This window comes from Etheostoma cragini, chromosome 12 (genome assembly GCF_013103735.1).
Source record: "Etheostoma cragini isolate CJK2018 chromosome 12, CSU_Ecrag_1.0, whole genome shotgun sequence".
In the NCBI taxonomy this organism is placed as follows: domain Eukaryota; kingdom Metazoa; phylum Chordata; class Actinopteri; order Perciformes; family Percidae; genus Etheostoma; species Etheostoma cragini.
The window spans coordinates 8,992,684-9,008,842 of record NC_048418.1 but is presented as its reverse complement, the minus strand read 5'-3'; the positions used below and the strand labels follow the sequence as shown (position 1 = coordinate 9,008,842).

The 16,159-nt window shown below is 41.4% G+C and overlaps 2 protein-coding genes across 2 annotated transcripts in view; one reads left to right on the top strand and one right to left on the bottom strand.

Moving 5' to 3' along the window:
* Window positions 1-15,990, top strand: part of LOC117954115 — a 28,886-nt gene extending 12,896 nt beyond the window's left edge. Inside the window, exons 32-63 of the mRNA XM_034887637.1 lie at window positions 408-779; window positions 1,174-1,527; window positions 1,977-2,312; window positions 2,399-2,530; window positions 2,642-2,794; window positions 2,958-3,074; window positions 3,187-3,345; window positions 3,456-3,672; window positions 3,881-4,035; window positions 4,105-4,217; window positions 5,697-5,778; window positions 5,990-6,127; window positions 6,333-6,495; window positions 6,594-6,709; window positions 6,918-7,064; window positions 7,507-7,623; window positions 9,058-9,174; window positions 9,276-9,434; window positions 9,645-9,806; window positions 10,419-10,581; window positions 10,675-10,862; window positions 10,942-11,034; window positions 11,173-11,377; window positions 11,955-12,142; window positions 13,163-13,260; window positions 13,870-14,054; window positions 14,157-14,347; window positions 14,493-14,658; window positions 14,762-14,871; window positions 15,018-15,143; window positions 15,423-15,549; window positions 15,658-15,990. Coding sequence (XP_034743528.1) covers window positions 408-779; window positions 1,174-1,527; window positions 1,977-2,312; window positions 2,399-2,530; window positions 2,642-2,794; window positions 2,958-3,074; window positions 3,187-3,345; window positions 3,456-3,672; window positions 3,881-4,035; window positions 4,105-4,217; window positions 5,697-5,778; window positions 5,990-6,127; window positions 6,333-6,495; window positions 6,594-6,709; window positions 6,918-7,064; window positions 7,507-7,623; window positions 9,058-9,174; window positions 9,276-9,434; window positions 9,645-9,806; window positions 10,419-10,581; window positions 10,675-10,862; window positions 10,942-11,034; window positions 11,173-11,377; window positions 11,955-12,142; window positions 13,163-13,260; window positions 13,870-14,054; window positions 14,157-14,347; window positions 14,493-14,658; window positions 14,762-14,871; window positions 15,018-15,143; window positions 15,423-15,549; window positions 15,658-15,668 — 5,160 coding nt within the window. The 3' untranslated portion in view covers window positions 15,669-15,990. The remainder of the gene's footprint in view (window positions 1-407; window positions 780-1,173; window positions 1,528-1,976; window positions 2,313-2,398; window positions 2,531-2,641; window positions 2,795-2,957; window positions 3,075-3,186; window positions 3,346-3,455; window positions 3,673-3,880; window positions 4,036-4,104; window positions 4,218-5,696; window positions 5,779-5,989; window positions 6,128-6,332; window positions 6,496-6,593; window positions 6,710-6,917; window positions 7,065-7,506; window positions 7,624-9,057; window positions 9,175-9,275; window positions 9,435-9,644; window positions 9,807-10,418; window positions 10,582-10,674; window positions 10,863-10,941; window positions 11,035-11,172; window positions 11,378-11,954; window positions 12,143-13,162; window positions 13,261-13,869; window positions 14,055-14,156; window positions 14,348-14,492; window positions 14,659-14,761; window positions 14,872-15,017; window positions 15,144-15,422; window positions 15,550-15,657) is intronic.
* Window positions 4,893-16,159, bottom strand: part of asip2b (agouti signaling protein, nonagouti homolog (mouse) 2b) — a 22,779-nt gene continuing 11,512 nt past the window's right edge. The window contains exons 5-6 of the mRNA XM_034887640.1: window positions 13,265-13,273; window positions 4,893-4,902 (exon numbers count right to left, since the gene is read on the bottom strand). The gene's annotated coding sequence lies outside the window, so the exon portion shown is untranslated. The remainder of the gene's footprint in view (window positions 4,903-13,264; window positions 13,274-16,159) is intronic.

Below are 16,159 nucleotides of genomic sequence, written 5' to 3'. Positions count from 1 at the left end.
ACTAGTAGATCCTAGGGGTCTTCCGACTTTTCCCCGAGCATCATCAAGTCAAAACTTTAATTTGTCTCATACCTTGGTGTATGACCAAGTACCTGCAAAACTAATGACATCATAGTTTTTCATCCCATAATCTTAAATTAAACTTTTTTGCACTTTATGAAAAATGTAAGGCAGTGAATCCTTTTAGCAATGGTCTTGTTTGTTTATTTCAGTATATTTGTTTAAAGTCAATGTATTTATGATTGATGAATGTTATAAAGTTATATACAGATAGCGCTGTACATCTCTCTGCTTATTAATTTTTTTACAACACAACTTTAAAAAGAGAGTACTTGTATCTTATTTGTTTCAAAGAAGTGCAGAATAGTCCTGGTTCTAATCTTTACTTTTTAATTTGTCTTCTATAGAATGTCCTGCCGTCGCAGACTTCAGCTAACATCTCCATCACCCATTCTGGCTGCTCAACTAATCTCAGTACCGTGCTCCAGGTAGAGGGGGAACAGAAAGGCAGCCTTAGTCTGTATTTAACTTGTCACCCCTACATTGGACTGAAAGCATCTGTACAGCACTCTATAGAGCCAATACAGAGGCTGGGATTTCCTGCCCGCGGAGCATTAATCCTGAATGTTTCAACTGCACATCCGCCTGGTTTGGAGGTTGGCCTGGAGTTGGGACGTTGTCATTTGAGGGGGATTTTGGGGAAAATCAAGGCTTCACAGACAGAGGAGGAGCCGTCTTCCTACACTGTAAATGTCACCAACTACTGTCCTGCCCTACAGGTGAGACAATCAATGAGTTCTGTGTTACATAGCTTGTGGAGATTTAACTAAAATATGTTTAAGTTATAAATATTAGTATTACCTCTAACTGACAATATATTGTCATTTCTTTCATCACAGTTAGAAGAAATCATGTAGAACTCCTACATGATTCCCATCTGTCCATGTTAACACCGTTTCCTTTGAAATACAGTTTCCATCTCATTAGGTCAAGCCACAGCTCAATTATTGTAGCAGTGGAGCAGAACAGCACAACAGATGATACAGCTGCTAGATTACTATCCCCCCTATTTGACTTGTTACCTCTGTGGAGAGAGTCAACTCTCCTTCCACCAGTAGGCAATCTGAGTCTCTCAACAGCACCTAACATCCTTCATGTATATGTGTGCCACAGGGAACTGTCCTCCCAGTGTCCCTGGCTCTCCAGGCCCTCCTCTCAGTTGTCCCCTGCCAGCTTACCATGTCCTCATCTCTGAGGGCAGACAGCCAGCACCTTTCCCTGGAGCTGAGTCAATCCTGCAGGCCTCCACGTCTCTCTGGGACCCTCACACACTCCTTCCTTGGGCTGAGGAGCCAAGGTGTACCCCAGATAATCACAGTAGAGGCTACTGCTCATAGAGATCCTGAGCAGGTTGGGGCACTGTTTATTAAGGCTGGGACATGTTACATTAAGGCTGATAGAGTTGTAGAGGCCAAAGGAAGGACACAGAGGCTCTGGGCTTTGGAGTCAAAGTGCCCAATGTTACAGGTACTGTACAGTATGTTTTTGTAGATGATTACTAAATCTTTGACAGTTGAAAGTTGTATTTACCTGGGTCTCTGCCTGTATGTTGATCACATTAATAATTTGAGATTTTTGTAATGTGTGCCAGTCAAACAGGTTTACTTAATGAGGTTGTTTTGATTATAGCCTACAACTAATGGTCTGAAAGAAGTTAAATATGCTGAAAAGATCAAACTCTTTACAAACGTTAATGTTTGACTGAGGCACTAAGGTAGACTTTTTCACTCTAAGACATATCAACATGTTAGGAAAAGTCCAGGTGTATTTAATACCATAATCCTATACGCTAAGTTACACCTTGGATTTTCCTGCAAAGGTCTATTATAGGTAAATGCTTCACCACTTGGAGGTGTGGAATAATGACGCATCTTCAGTCAGTGTTTGTCTGAGATGAGATATCCATTTGTTTTTAGTCTCACTTAAATGGATCAGTGCAGCAGGACCTTCATGGTATCTGGACAGCGAAGGTAGACACCCATGTGGACGGCAAAAGGGTTTTTCTGAGGCTGAATGCAAGGGCCTGGCCGGAGCTGAGTGTGGAGGGCGAGCTCAGTCACAACCTTCCTGCTCTCAAAGGTTTACCGGAGCACAGCAGACTGAGAGTCACCTGTAGGGCCGGAAAAACCCGATATAACACCGAAGCCTACATTCAGATGGAGGAGTGTACAGTTGGAGTCAGAGGAGCTGCGATGTCACAGCCAGGCCTGCAGGGGACGCTGGTGTACCACAATAACTGCACAGTGATTAAGGTTGAGTAAACACACCACATGATCATCTGACTGCCCATTTAATCTATAATAACATCACTGTATATCACTTTCTTTCTTGTTTGTAGGAGTGGGGTAGTCCTGACAAGATGCAGTCCTCTGCATTGTTGGTTGTCTCCCCATCTCTTACAGAATCTCAAGTCTCCGTGGTGATAGATGATACAGAGTTAAAGACTTTATTGGCCCTTAAGAAAACTAAGGTGTGGAACATATATATGTACATTTGTTTACATTAAAATCCAATAGAATTCCCATTTCCCTTGTGATACAAAGATGTAGCCTTACTTGATCTATTTGATTTGTATTTTCAGGATACAATTGGAGCATCGCTCAATCTAAACCACTCTGTGCCTCTATTGAAAAAGCTGGGTCTCCCTCTTAATGCTGCATTGACAGTGAATTCTGGGCTTCATGACAATGGCTCATACTATTACCTACTACACAGCACTACAGGAAGCCAAAGGGTAGGAGGCAACACTATATATAACATCTTCTTGGAATGAAATGCTTTTTTTAAGTCACACAAGGCTGAAGTCTAGGATGATATACTGTTTATGCACGTATAACCATACCAACCTTCTACTGTGTGTTAGAGCTGCTGCAGTTGATACTCAGAATGTTTTACAGCTAACTCAAGGAATAACGGGTTCAAAGATATCCGAAACAGTCCGAGTGAAGATTCATTTTAGACACACAGTGAATTATCTAAAGAAACTGGGAGTCCCTGCAAACAACAGCATCCAGGTTAGAATCCATCAAGCATTAAGAACTGACAGTTGACTGGCCTAAACAGTGCACTTTAATGAAAGTGTACAATCTCTCAGATGCTTGATATTAACAGTGACTGTGTGTGCAGGTAGAACTTGGCTCCGCTGAGGGGAAGGCCTTTACATTACAATCCCAGTTTGGACGTCCGCAGGCGGGAGTGAGACTGAAGATGACGAAAGAGATCAGAGGAACCATGTGGCACAGCTGGCCATGGCTGCGGGAGCAAGGATTGCCACTCAATATAGAAGTATCCTAATGTTTTGCTTTTTAGCATTATATTGGCTTATTTCACTGGTATTGATAAGTATAGATACAAAAATATCTCTTAAACAACTCTCTTTCATTTTCTTTTCCAAGGGCCTGTGTTCCTTCCAGGGAGTCTTTTCTCAGCTTGAGTCCAGGGCTTGGCTCACCGTGGACGGACACAAGCTGCTTGCCTCCGGCTTGAATATCAGTGTGGGCAATGGACATCTAGCCCTGCTGCTGTCCTACTCTCCCCCAGCTTCTAATCACACAGGGACGCAGGACAGTGCACAGCACAGTCTGGAGACTACCCTGACCGCTCAGTTCAAAGGTCAAATTTCATATTTGTCTTTTAGTGTTGTTTCCTGAAGTTTGGGATGTGTAAATGCTGCTCTGGTTGTTTTTCAGTACCTTTTTCAGTTTCTTTTTGCAAAAATAAAAAAGGTTGGTTTAGACAATGTTTTCTCATGATTGGGTTGAAGGGCTATTTTAAGTATTATGGTGTTTAACTTTAAGAACAGTATTGATCTTCTCTGCAGGTCCTTTGCGAAGCACTGCAGTAGATGTTCACTGTCAGTACTGGAGAATCCGAGTGGTGGGGGACGTAGGAGGCTGGGGGGCACATGGAGGGTCCAAGGAGGCCAGAGTAACACTAAAATACACTGTGCAGGGACAAACGAGCCCTGCCTTACAGGTGAGGGTCGCATCCAATTTAAATTCCCACAACTTTACTTCTCTGTGCTAACCATCTCTGTCGATGTAGGTGGAGGTCTGGGGAAGACTTACTGAGTCACAGCTGAGGTGCTCCATGGCTGTGAACCCTGAACTCAGCTCCTCACTGGCACTCATTATCCAGGGACACCATCTGCCTCATAGGTACACATACTAAAACCTGATCAATCTGGTTTTAGATCATTTCACAGCACCGAGTCTGCACTGTTGAGGGTACATAATGATATTGCCTTGTCCGTAGATGCCGGGAATCCTACTGTTTTAGTTCTTTTGGACCTCACAGCGGCGTTTGACACAGTGGACAATGCAGTCCTCTCTCGCCTTGAGAATTGTGTAGGCATCAGAGGCTTGGCACTCAAATGGTTGAGCTCCTATTTGTCAAAAAGGAGCTTTTCTGGTATGATTGGTGACCTCGTCTCGTCTTGGGTAACACAGGGATCCATTCTTGGCCCCATTCTGTTTTCTTTATATTTGCATCTTTTAGGGGCTATTATAGCAAAACCTATCTTTTCATTGCTATGCAGAGGATTTGCAAATCTATTTGCCTATGAAAGCAAATTACAGTGTTGCACTAAACTCCCTGCTTAGTTGTATTACTGATATTAAGTTGTAGCTTTCAGAAAACTTTCTTAACTTGAATGAAGGTAAAACGGAGTGTATTATTTTCAGTGCTCCAGGCATGCAAAATGGTCCAACTTGGAGTTTGGGAGCTCTGGCATCATACACTAGATCAGCTGTCAAAAACTTGGGGGTTTGTTTTGATTGCAGTATGAAATTTGATAAGCAGATCAGTAATGTTGTTAAAATTAGCTTTTTCCAGCTTTGTCTGCTGGCTAAAGTTAAGCCATTCCTGCGCAGGCGCGACCTAGAAAAGGCCATTTATGCTTTTATTAGTTCAAGGTTGGACAACTGTAACGCTCTCCATGTTGGTCTTAATCAGACGTCCATCTTACGCCTTCAACTGTGCAAAATGCTACTGCTCGCTTTTTAACAAATACATCTAGATGTGCACACATCACTCCCGTTCTCTACACACTGCATTTGCTCCCGGTTTGTCTGAGAATTGATTTTAAGATGTTTAAGATTGTTTGTTTTTGAGGCTTTAAATGTTCTTGCTCCAGAGTATTTGTTTGAAATTTTAACTTGGCAGGAGCACAATCGGTCAGTGCGGTCTTCAAATCAGTTGGTTTTAGAAGTCCCAAGGTCCAGGTATAAACGGTGGAGTTATCAGGCTTTTGCAATTGCTGCCTTGAGACTCTGGAACAAGTTACCCCCTGATATTTGCACTGTTACAGATGTAGACCTTTCTAGGTCTAAACTCAAAACATATCTGATTAGTCTGGCTTTTAATACATTACAGTGGTGTTACAATTTCACACGTTTGTTTCTTTGTGACCTTTTCTGATTTCACTGTTTTCTATGTTCACTCTTTCTATTGTATGATGCGATTTTACTCATTCTGATGTCGGAGGTTAAGCACTTTGGATACCTGCTGGTTGCTGTAAAGTGATATATAAATACATTTTGATTGATTCAATTTTGAATCACACTGCCAACATTTACAAAGTCCTGTGTCAATCAAAGGCCTTCACATACTATAAGTGACAAGTTTCTTTTGTCCAGCAAGGACCTGATGGTGAAAGTGGTACACAATGTTCCCAGGATGTTGGTTTACCTGCCTTCTCAGCTGAATGTCCGCTCTCAGGTGGGTTGTTATTCTCAAAGTCGCTCTTATTATTATTATATTCCAATAAAACGAGAATGAAGTAACAGTGCTATGCAAAATTTGTGCTGGACTTACAATTGTTATGCTGTTATTATGTTATTATTTTCTATGCATTTGTTCTAGTAATTTAGGAGTTTTAGGGGCATGGCTTGTCATAACAGGAGTAAACATCTCCCTTCCCTTTCTCCAGCTGAACCAGTCTCAGTCCAGTGTTGCAAGTTTGGTGGAGGTGTTGTCAGGCAGGAGGAGGCTGTGGGCTCTGGGGGAACTGGCAGCGATAGAGAGTGGATGGAGACAAGTTCTAGAGCTCAAACACTCATACCCACAGGTATTTTATAGCTAACACTGCTCTTCACTATACATATTGTAAATATATAGGCCTATATGTTTTTTTTTTTTACATTTAAGACTATTGGCAATATTGCACTTTAATTCTGGTGTCAAGGATGACCAAACAGTGGTCAGATCTAAAGAAAAGGGCACTTGATCAGTCTTTAATAGACAAAGTTTCAGTGATCGTCTTTGTTCTATAGTTAAAGCCGCTCCCCAGGACTGTTGCAGTGAGGACGGTGTATGAGGCCAGGAACTGGAGCTACCAAGTTCAACATGGAGCTGTGTGGGGCAGCCAGGAGTTGATTTTGTCTGGTTTCTACTCTGCACCTCCAGCACTGGACATGGGGAACCAGAGCCTGAAGGGTAGACTATTGTCAATTTTTATCACATCTAACAGGATGCCTACACAAGGTTGGCTGACCTCAGGTTTGTTGATGTCTTTCTTTTGTTGTTGACTTCAGTTCAGATCAACTGCATTCCCCGTTGGACTAGTTTGGAGGTGACTCTTGAGCGTTCCTTATATGGCCGTCTGGACAGTGTTTTAGTGGGCTGGACGAGGCATGGCCGACTAGAACAGGTCAGACTGCACAACATCCTCCTGAAAATGCAAAGGGCTTTGTTCAAATAAATATTTGTGTCTCCTTTTTTGTCCACTAAGAAATTGTCATATTCAAAATGTTATGACGTGCACCATGAATCGTGTCCAATTTAATGTACAGTAAACACTTATCTTGACTTTTTTTATTAAATGTCTATTTCGATTTCTGCGGTTGGTTTATCTCAAGGTCAGAGCTCTGAGCTTTTGGAGTCGATCAGAGGAGACAAATGAGACCAAACTGGAGCTGAAACAGCCCTTCTCGTCCGCACTCAGCCAGATGTCCCTTCACACACTGTCACACAGCTCACAGATGGAACAACGCAGCAGCCACCATGTATGCTGCTACACATTTACCTCTTAATTTTACACGCACACACATATGCATATACTGTACACACACACATATATATATATATATATATATATATATATATATAGAGAACAGGCCAAAAGCTTGGTTACACTTTCTCATTCAATGCGTTTCTTTTATTTTCATGATTATTTACATTGTAGATTCTCACTGATGGCATCAAAACTGTTAATGAACACATATGGAATTATGTACTCGTCCGTACTCAGGCAGATCTCACCCACTCACCTACTGTCAGGATTTATTTTTATTATGTTATACATATGTCTACTATAATGTTTACTGAAACTAAACTAAATTTAGAATAATTCTGATCATTTTGCATAGTGGAAATTCATTACAAAATGAGAAAGTATGAGTTTTATTGTACGTGTATTATTTTGTTATAATGGTTTTTGTTGTGCAGACCCATCTCTCATGGGACAGCACCAGAGTCCCTGTCAATATCTCCATAATCCTGAACAAACAGTGGCAGAACAATACCAGCAGGGGGCAGGCATGTGCTCTGTTCTCAACGCAACAGGTTAGTGGACTCTGCAAGTTTCAAACTCCTCTACTGTCTTGTATACTTGTGTATATTAAGTCTTTATTGAATGTACAATTACTTAATAATATATACACATAGAAAAATATGTCTATACAGTATATGAATATATACACACACACACACACACCAATATACTGTAAAAAATTCTCTTTCCATGTTTTTTAAGCCTTTATTGGCATGACATTTGTTAATTACTCTAAAGTTTATGATTGACAAATCAAATTTCTTTTGCACTCTTATTATGTTAAGATATAAAGACATTTGCCACATTTTGAGGGGAAATCCTCTATCTTACTCTTTTCTCTGTTTGTAGACAGGACGTCTTGTGTCGTCCTTTCTCTGTAGCTAGACCATGGTCGCTGCGTCTGTATTTGGTCAGGATTGGTCTCTGCTTTGTATTTTTGACAGTAAAGAGATGATCTGCCAATTTATATTCATGGTTTAGGGCTAGATAGCAATTAAGTTTGTTTTCAGTGTTGGTTTGATTCATCCAGTCTTCTAGATAGGCATCTTTTGGTAATCTGATTAGTGGTAGGAAAGCAGTGCTTGTCTGAGGTTGAACAATATTGGGTTTTATTGATCATTAAATAAGTCTTAGGACCAGCTGATAGAAGAGACTGTTTTGGGGGTTAAGCTCTTGGGTTTGTATTGCTTAAGATTTTAGGGTGTCTCAATTTGAGATGTAACCAAAATGTAAGTGTCCTTTTCTTAATGTTAATAATCATGGGGTAGCACTCTAACTTTGTGAAGCATGCATTGGTTGGTGTTTTCCTTTGGGTGTTCAATATGGATTATATGGACAGAAATCCTCATGCAGTGCCTCTATGGGATGCTTCTCCCATCTGATGTGGTCCTGGTGGCTAAGTGATCCCCAAACTGCACTACAATAAAGGGCGATTGGTTGGACTGCACTTTCACACATTTGAGTCTAAATTCTAATTGCTATGTCTACTTTGTAAAATGTTCTTCTAATTGCATAGCATGTGTTATATCCTTTTTGGTTCAGTGCGTTCACTGCCAGACCAAAGTTTCCCAAGTCACTGATTTTAAGTGATCATCATAGTATAGGGTGTGATCTAGTGAGCGTTTCCTAATTTGAATTCAAATTTGGTTTCCTGAGATCTGGGCTTTTGTTAGAAGATCATGATTTAGGATTTGTTCAAATTGACTGTCAGGGCCTACTTCTGACCGTACTGCTCCAGGAGGTCCTGGAGCTGCTGTAGTCCTTGATGTGTGGGTGACAGCAACAATGGATCATCAGCATAATGAATACATTTTACTTCCTTATTGTTAATGGTAAGGCCAATGTAGATGTTTAATAGAGTTGGAAACAACCTGTTGCCCTGAAAGACCTCTCCTTTGATTGAGTTATTTGTGTGTGTGTGTGTGTGTGTGTGTGTGTGTGTGTAGATGGCAGTGTCTTCTGTCAAAGGTTGTGTGTCAGTCGGTCAGGAGGGAAACTCGTATTCACAGAATGCAGAGCTGAGATGGGACAACAGGAGCGCCAAGCAAGGCATGAAGTACCAGGTACTTAAAGTTAAAAGTTAAAACCTTTAATTGCTATGAAGTATTTCCTCTTCATGTGATTGCAGATGGCTGATGTTTGTGTTTTCTTGTGTTGTTCCTAGAGGGGTCCACGGGGAATGCACAGCCTTCAGGTGAATGTTGGCCTAGACAAAGTGTCTCCTGAACCCTGTCCGTCACACACACTCCTGACTAAGATTCAGACCAACCTCAGGGATCGCCTGGAGCACACAGTGCTGCTCGGCCTCTGCCCCCCAAAGCCAGTGAGTCCATACATCTGCTTCTTTTTATTTCTCACTGCTTTCCTTCCTTTCACAGTGTGGGGTTCCAGTTTGGACTGTAGTTGCACTGTGATAAACTTAATGTAATGTCTCTTAATGTCCCTGGGGGAAAGTATTTCAGACTTACCGGATGCTGCCGTGCTTATTTCTTTTCTTCAGCTGTTGTTTTTTTTCTCTTTGTGTGTCTCTAAGACTTTCTCATGGTCAGGATCTCACAGAGTGAACTCAGGAGAGAAGCTGTTTTACACACAGTCTCGTCTATCGGTGACAGGACGGCCCCACCAGTGCAGCCTCACCTTTGCCTTGATCAACTCCTCTACTGCTCAGGGCTCCAACATGTCTCTGTTCTCTGAGGTGAACAACCCTCTGGGGATTAATAACAAATAATGTGTCTCAGTTATAACTTTAGTTAAATATGGCATGTCACATCACTTTTATATTATTGGGTATGATGGTTTTAATACATCGCTGCCAGGACTTTATCGTAATATGGCATTATCAGAATTGGATTAAATAGCACTCTGTACACATGTGGCTGTTATCGCGGCTTCTCTGTGTGTGAGCTTTTGTATTTCTGTCTTTGTGAGGACCAATTTAAGTTTTCAGCCTGGAGTGGGAGGCTGCTTTTGGAAAATAAAGAGTTGATCCTTACTTCTTAAAAGGTTAACATTAGAAGTTAACATTTCTAGAGGTGGAGGAGAGGGTCAATACCACGCTCATGTCTGTTAGTTAATATTAAAAACAAAATCCTCATACTAGCACTTCTAAAACTCCCTGATTAACACGTTATAGCTCATTATTTGAATCTGTACAAAAATAAGTGTACGTTTTTAAGGACCAGTTGTGGTTTTACGGAAGGTTATATGCCAGACTAATTCTTGGCTGTTCAGTCTCAGCCGGATTGCCTGGAAACTTCAAGGTGACAACAAGACTAACAACAAGTGTTTGTGTGTGTACACTTCATAGTCTACGATTGGTAATTGGAGTGTGGAGGTGGGGAGCAGTGCCCTGTGGTGGCCCCAGGGGTCTGGTCTTCAGGTGCAGGCCAGACTAGACCACAGTGAGAAGATCTGGCTGAACTGGACGGCAGAGGGACAATGTTTTCAGACCACAGCAGGTTACACAAATGGTAAATACAGAATTATCGCTGCTAAACTTTCAAAAACCTGACAAAAATATTAAAACTAGAATTATGAAGAATTCAATCTGTGTCCCGGTCCAGGTTCAGGTCTGAACGAGGACGTAACTGTGGTGGCATGTGTGGGAACAAATCGCAGTTTGATGCTGAATGTGCAGAAAAGAGACAACAGCAGCAAACCTGAAGCTCTGGGCAGTGTGGCTGTGGGATCAGCCAATCAGAGGCTGATGCTAAGAGCAAGTGGCTGTTTGGAAAGTCTAACTGCAGTGGAGGTATCACCAAAACAACAAAAGTTGCCACATTTTAACATTAAAACATGGCACCTTGAAATACTGTATGTTGTTTTCACAGGCACGAATTCAATACTTGAGCTACCAGTTACAGAATAAGCTGCTGGAGAGAATCAATACATTACAGTATCACCTTGTTGAATTCAGACGTCAGGTAACCAAACTACTGGATATTACAGAATAATTAATGTGAATATTTAGTTGTTTGTGCTCAGACAATACTGTAAGGATCTAACTTTAAGTCTTAAATGTGTTTTTTTTATGTGGCTTCTCTTTACAACCTTCTCTGCAGTCCAGGGACAGTGAGTTGCTCCAGCAGCTGAGCGCTCTACCCCTTTATGTTTCCCATCGAGCAGAGGCTCTACTGGAGCACAGAGACGGAGGTTTGTTGGCTTTGTGGCAGAGCGGCCTTCTACGTCGCATCGTCACCAACAACCTGCCTCGCTTTCTCAGTCTGCTGCAGCATGCCTCTCTTCTGGGACAACAGGAACTGAGGAGTGAGTCCAGAGAGATGTTGCTTATCATTCGTGTCGGCCGTTGCCTTCACTGGCAAAGGAATCAGAAATCTTGATTAGGTCATTGAAATAAAAGGGTAGAAACAGATGCATTGAGAAAGCATATATACAGTAGAAGATGTAACCATCTCTTGCTGTCTTGTTTGGCCGATACCTTTTTTTCTCATTTCATAAAAAAACTACAGATGTCTGTTTGATATACAGACGGGTCCACAGGCACAAGAGCTAAAATGATAGAATGATGTACTCTGGTTGTGTATGCACAGTAAATTTAATTGCTGTAATAGACATGCCCTTTAGTTTTTTTCCTCACAGGCAGAAATCTAATTTCTTCAAGAAACTCCAAACTAATCCTCTCTTCCTTTGCGTCATTATCTGATACATAAAAAGCATCTCTTCTGTCTCATGTTATTTATTTTTTTCTTACACAATCAGACTTTTTGTTTAATCACTTCTTGTGAATCTTGTAACTTTAATGTGAGAAAACCCTGTGTGTGCTATTGCTCTCGAAAGCCATCTTAATGCACAAAGTGTGAAAAGTGTTGTGCTCCCTCCTCAGGGCCCCTAGCCACTCTGGCAGGTGTGTACCAAGATGTGAAGGGCCAGAGGCTGGAGGCGTTGTGGAAGGAGGCTGTTTCTTTGTGGACTGACCAGCTGGTGGAGGTCCTACCTATGCTGTTGGAGAACCCTCAGCTGAGGCCGCTGGCTCAGGCTAGTGTCGCCATGCTCAGCGTCGCCCTGGATGTGGTGAGAAAGCTGCACTCTGCAGTGTTAGACGTTAGGTTGTCTGTATACACAACGTTACACTACTGGGATTGTTACGTTGCTGCCAGCATTCTGCCAGATTACACTCTTTTTGGCCGGATATTTGTTACCTTGTGCTTTCTTTGTGTTGGAATTTTAAACACCGGCCGATTTATGAGGACTATGGTTAACTGCTCCTCAGATCTCTGCAGGGTAGATCAAGACTGCTCGCTAGCCTATCCTTCCGATATGAGTTTTCTGTTCCATGACTTAAACAAATTTTGAATGTACACCTTCCGCCAAAACAAGTTCCCTTCCGGGGCTATTCTGCAGCGGCCATGACGGCTCCGTGCAGAGCTCAATGCCGGCCAAGATGATTATGAATGATTTATTGACGCCAATAAATCAGAGCACGTTTGTTTCCCATCCTAAAATGCTGTGTAGACTAGCCAGACCCTCCTCTGCAGCACTGCGGAGGAAGGTCTGGCTTTGCCAGACTAGACCATAGATAATATTAATAATTTCTCTTCAGCTAATTTAAAGCACATTGAGAGTGTGCATGTCTGATTCTGTTTCATTGAGTGTGTTTACATGCATACTAATATCCCGGTTATGATCGGGTTTTTGGAGTGTCCTATTTATGTTTACTGCATGTAAATATCCTGGTTTTAAATTGTGGATGAGCTCCCACTCTGGGTTTAAAAAACCTGGACATGCTAGAAATTGGTGTTTTCTGATCATTCTCTTCTATGTGTTCAGGCAGGAATTGACTCAAGTTACATAGTAACTAGTCAGTAAAACGTGAAATATGATGATAAACTTGTAAAATGTACAGTAATTATGACCAACATGATAACAAAAAGGGTCTGACTTTGGACATGCAGAGTAGATGGAAAGGCAGTAATGTTCAGGTAACTCAGTCAGACAAGACAAATCCAAGGTGAGACTCAAACCCAACATACTAATATGCATGCATACACACTCAATAGTGTGTATTTATGGTTGGGGTTCTGTGTGCACCAGGCAGGACAGCATACTTACTACTGGGCGGAGACCAGGTTGGCAACGGCTCTGTCTGGAGTCAGGAAGCGACTGGCCTCTGTCTACAAATTCTCCCCCAGGTACTGCACATGTCTGAGACACATGAAGACAAACCCTCTGTATACCTTTTTAATTCATTAATTTATTCTTTCATTTACTCAATTACGTAGAAAAATGTCAGAGGAGGGACAAATCTTTCATTGTATAACAGTATGCCAATCCCTCCCATAAGAACCAAGGTCACAGGGTATCTTGGTACCTGGGCGTGCAGGGTTTTGGATGTTACATATAAATGTCTTTTAACAGGGTTTTTTTGTGACTTAATTTCAATTTGTAGCAGGTCTTTACTACACTTTCTGAAATATAGTCATTGAAATGCTCTTGTGTAACAAAACTTATAAAACTAAGTTGACGGTGATTTTGACATGCCTTCAATTTATAAATCAATCCTTACTGCACAATAATAAACTAGCGATAAAGCTTTTGAACAACAGGTAATAAAATAGTGTTACATATAACTTATTCATTTTATGTAGAGGATAGTGTCCCATAAAGTTGTTGTGAAAATTGATTGTGACTCAAGCTTCAAAGTTTGCATTTGCTGTTAAATTGCTAAATTCAGAAAAAAATAGATGTAAGAAAATGTGTCCAGTAAGGTATTGTGAAATGTGTTTTTTTGGTTTTTGAAGGGAGTGTTTAGTGGTTGCATCAGTGGCGCTGCCACCACTGCCCTGGTCCAGGGTGTCCCAGGCGGGACTGGTGGAGGTCCTCCTGGAGGAGTGGCTCCTGAGGCCCTTGTTGACCCTCACCTCCGTCAGGCCCACAGCTGAGCTTTACCGCCTTAAAAGGAAGACCATGGACAGCCCATTTATACGTGAGACTACCGTGTTCTAGCAATATACTGTACGTATAGTCAAACTTTACTGAAAGACTAAATCGAGGTTGCTATGCTGTCTTTCTTCTTTCTCTCTCTAAGACCAAGCTCTCTTGGTGGCAGATCAGTTTGTGGTGACATTTGATGGTCACCTGTATGAGCTCCCGGGCTCCTGCCCACTGCTCCTCGCTCAAGACGTCGGCGCTGAGAGCTTATTCACGCTGCTGCACACTTCAGACTTCCTTCTCTTCAAAATGAGTAACAGCACAGTCAACATTCAGCACAATGGACAGGTAGGTGAAAGCTTGGTTCATATAAATGAAGGTAGTCAAGTCTTGTGATTTCCAGCCGCAGCAACTAGTCAGAGAACAAAATGGAAATTGGTGCCGTAAATGGCTTCTTTCTACACATTAGAAGAAATATATATTTGTATCACAGGTGACCAACTGCAACAATGCTGTAACACACACGTTCCAAGGTGACAATGGAGTGGCTGTCGGGAGAGGGTCAGATATTGTGCAGGTGTCCAATCAGAATGGCTTGTCAGTGTCATGTGAACTCTCGCTTGAGGTGTGCAGCTTCACTCTCGATGGATGGTTGCATGGTAGGAATAAAACTAAAGATTTAACACAAGTTAGGAGAATAAGTCCATGGCCATAAGTACTGATCCTTAGTATTGGTAACAACATGTTTTTTTATCTACACAGGCAGGTCCACTGGTCTGTTAGGGACTAATGACAATGAAGCAGGGAACGATTTTCCTTTGCCTGACGGATCTCAGGCTGAAAACTTGGAGGAATTTTTCTACAGTTGGCAGGTAGGAAAAGTGACTGGCAGTGTTTGTATATGAAAAACATACAAGAAAGTCATAAAATCTTCTGTCTGCATATTCATGTTGGAGTTTTGTTGACAAAAAATTATCCAGTTCTCACCTGCAGTTTGATCATCCGTCTGTGTCTTTAGATGAAACCGGAGTGTATGAAATTGCCTGGTGTAACAGAGCCCTCTCCGAAAGCAGCCACAAGCCCTGTAAGCTGTGACTTCCTGTTTTCCTCTCCTGATTCTCCGCTAAGTTCCTGTTTTAGGGTGGTGAGTTGAAAAACACCTGTGAACAATGTTGCAACAAGCATTATGTAATTAGCTAAGAATTCATCTAAGCTTCTAAGGCACTGTGAAAACATGAACAGTATCTGGCACGGCACCCACCAGACAGCCTTCACCTAACCTTGTCCTAATTGAAGAAATTCATTAGCTGGATGTGATGAGTTACATTTTCAAAAACGTACATGACCTTTTGCATTTATACATTTCCCCAATGGATTAGAAGAAGGAAAAACAATTTTTTTTACAATGTGTTTTTCTCGCCAGGTGGATCCTCGTCAGTTCTTGTTGGTGTGTGAGGTGAGCTCCTCCAGAGCACCGTGTAGATTAGCATCTGCTTTTGTTCATCTTTGCAAGCAGAACTACATACCTCTGGAGATCCCTGTCCAGTGCTGTAAGTTTAGCCATTACATACCATGCATGTTCAGACTCATGCTGAGTTCTGATCTATGATACTGTGTCATGATGTTGTAGATGTTTTACAATTTTCTTTTTGTTTTAGTGAAAGTATGAAGGGAGGACAAGCGGATGAAGAGCAAAGATGTGAGACCTGTTAGCTGCTAAAACTGACACATTTACACTTTTATACCACTGTTTGTGCAACCTTACTTATATACTTATATTTTGTATTACATTTTGTACCCTATTGTATAGTTACACTTTGTTATACCTCAGTTAATGTACGCCTATGCTCTATTTAGACATGCAGATACAGTGGTGCTCATACGTTTATGAACCCATGCTAAAGTTCACCAAAAAGAGTAATTAAAAGATCATCTTTTGCAAATTGATCTTAAGGCCTTAATTAAAAACAGATAGGAAAAATCAAATTTTTCTGTGAATAAATAATGTATCATAAATAAATAAATGTTCTTACTTAAGTACAAGAGGGATAAGTATACATATCCCTATGTTATATTCCCATAGAAGCATGGATCCAGGATCCTGATAAAGTTTTCCTTTGGAATTAAAATAACCCCATATCATCACTTACCCTTCAGCAT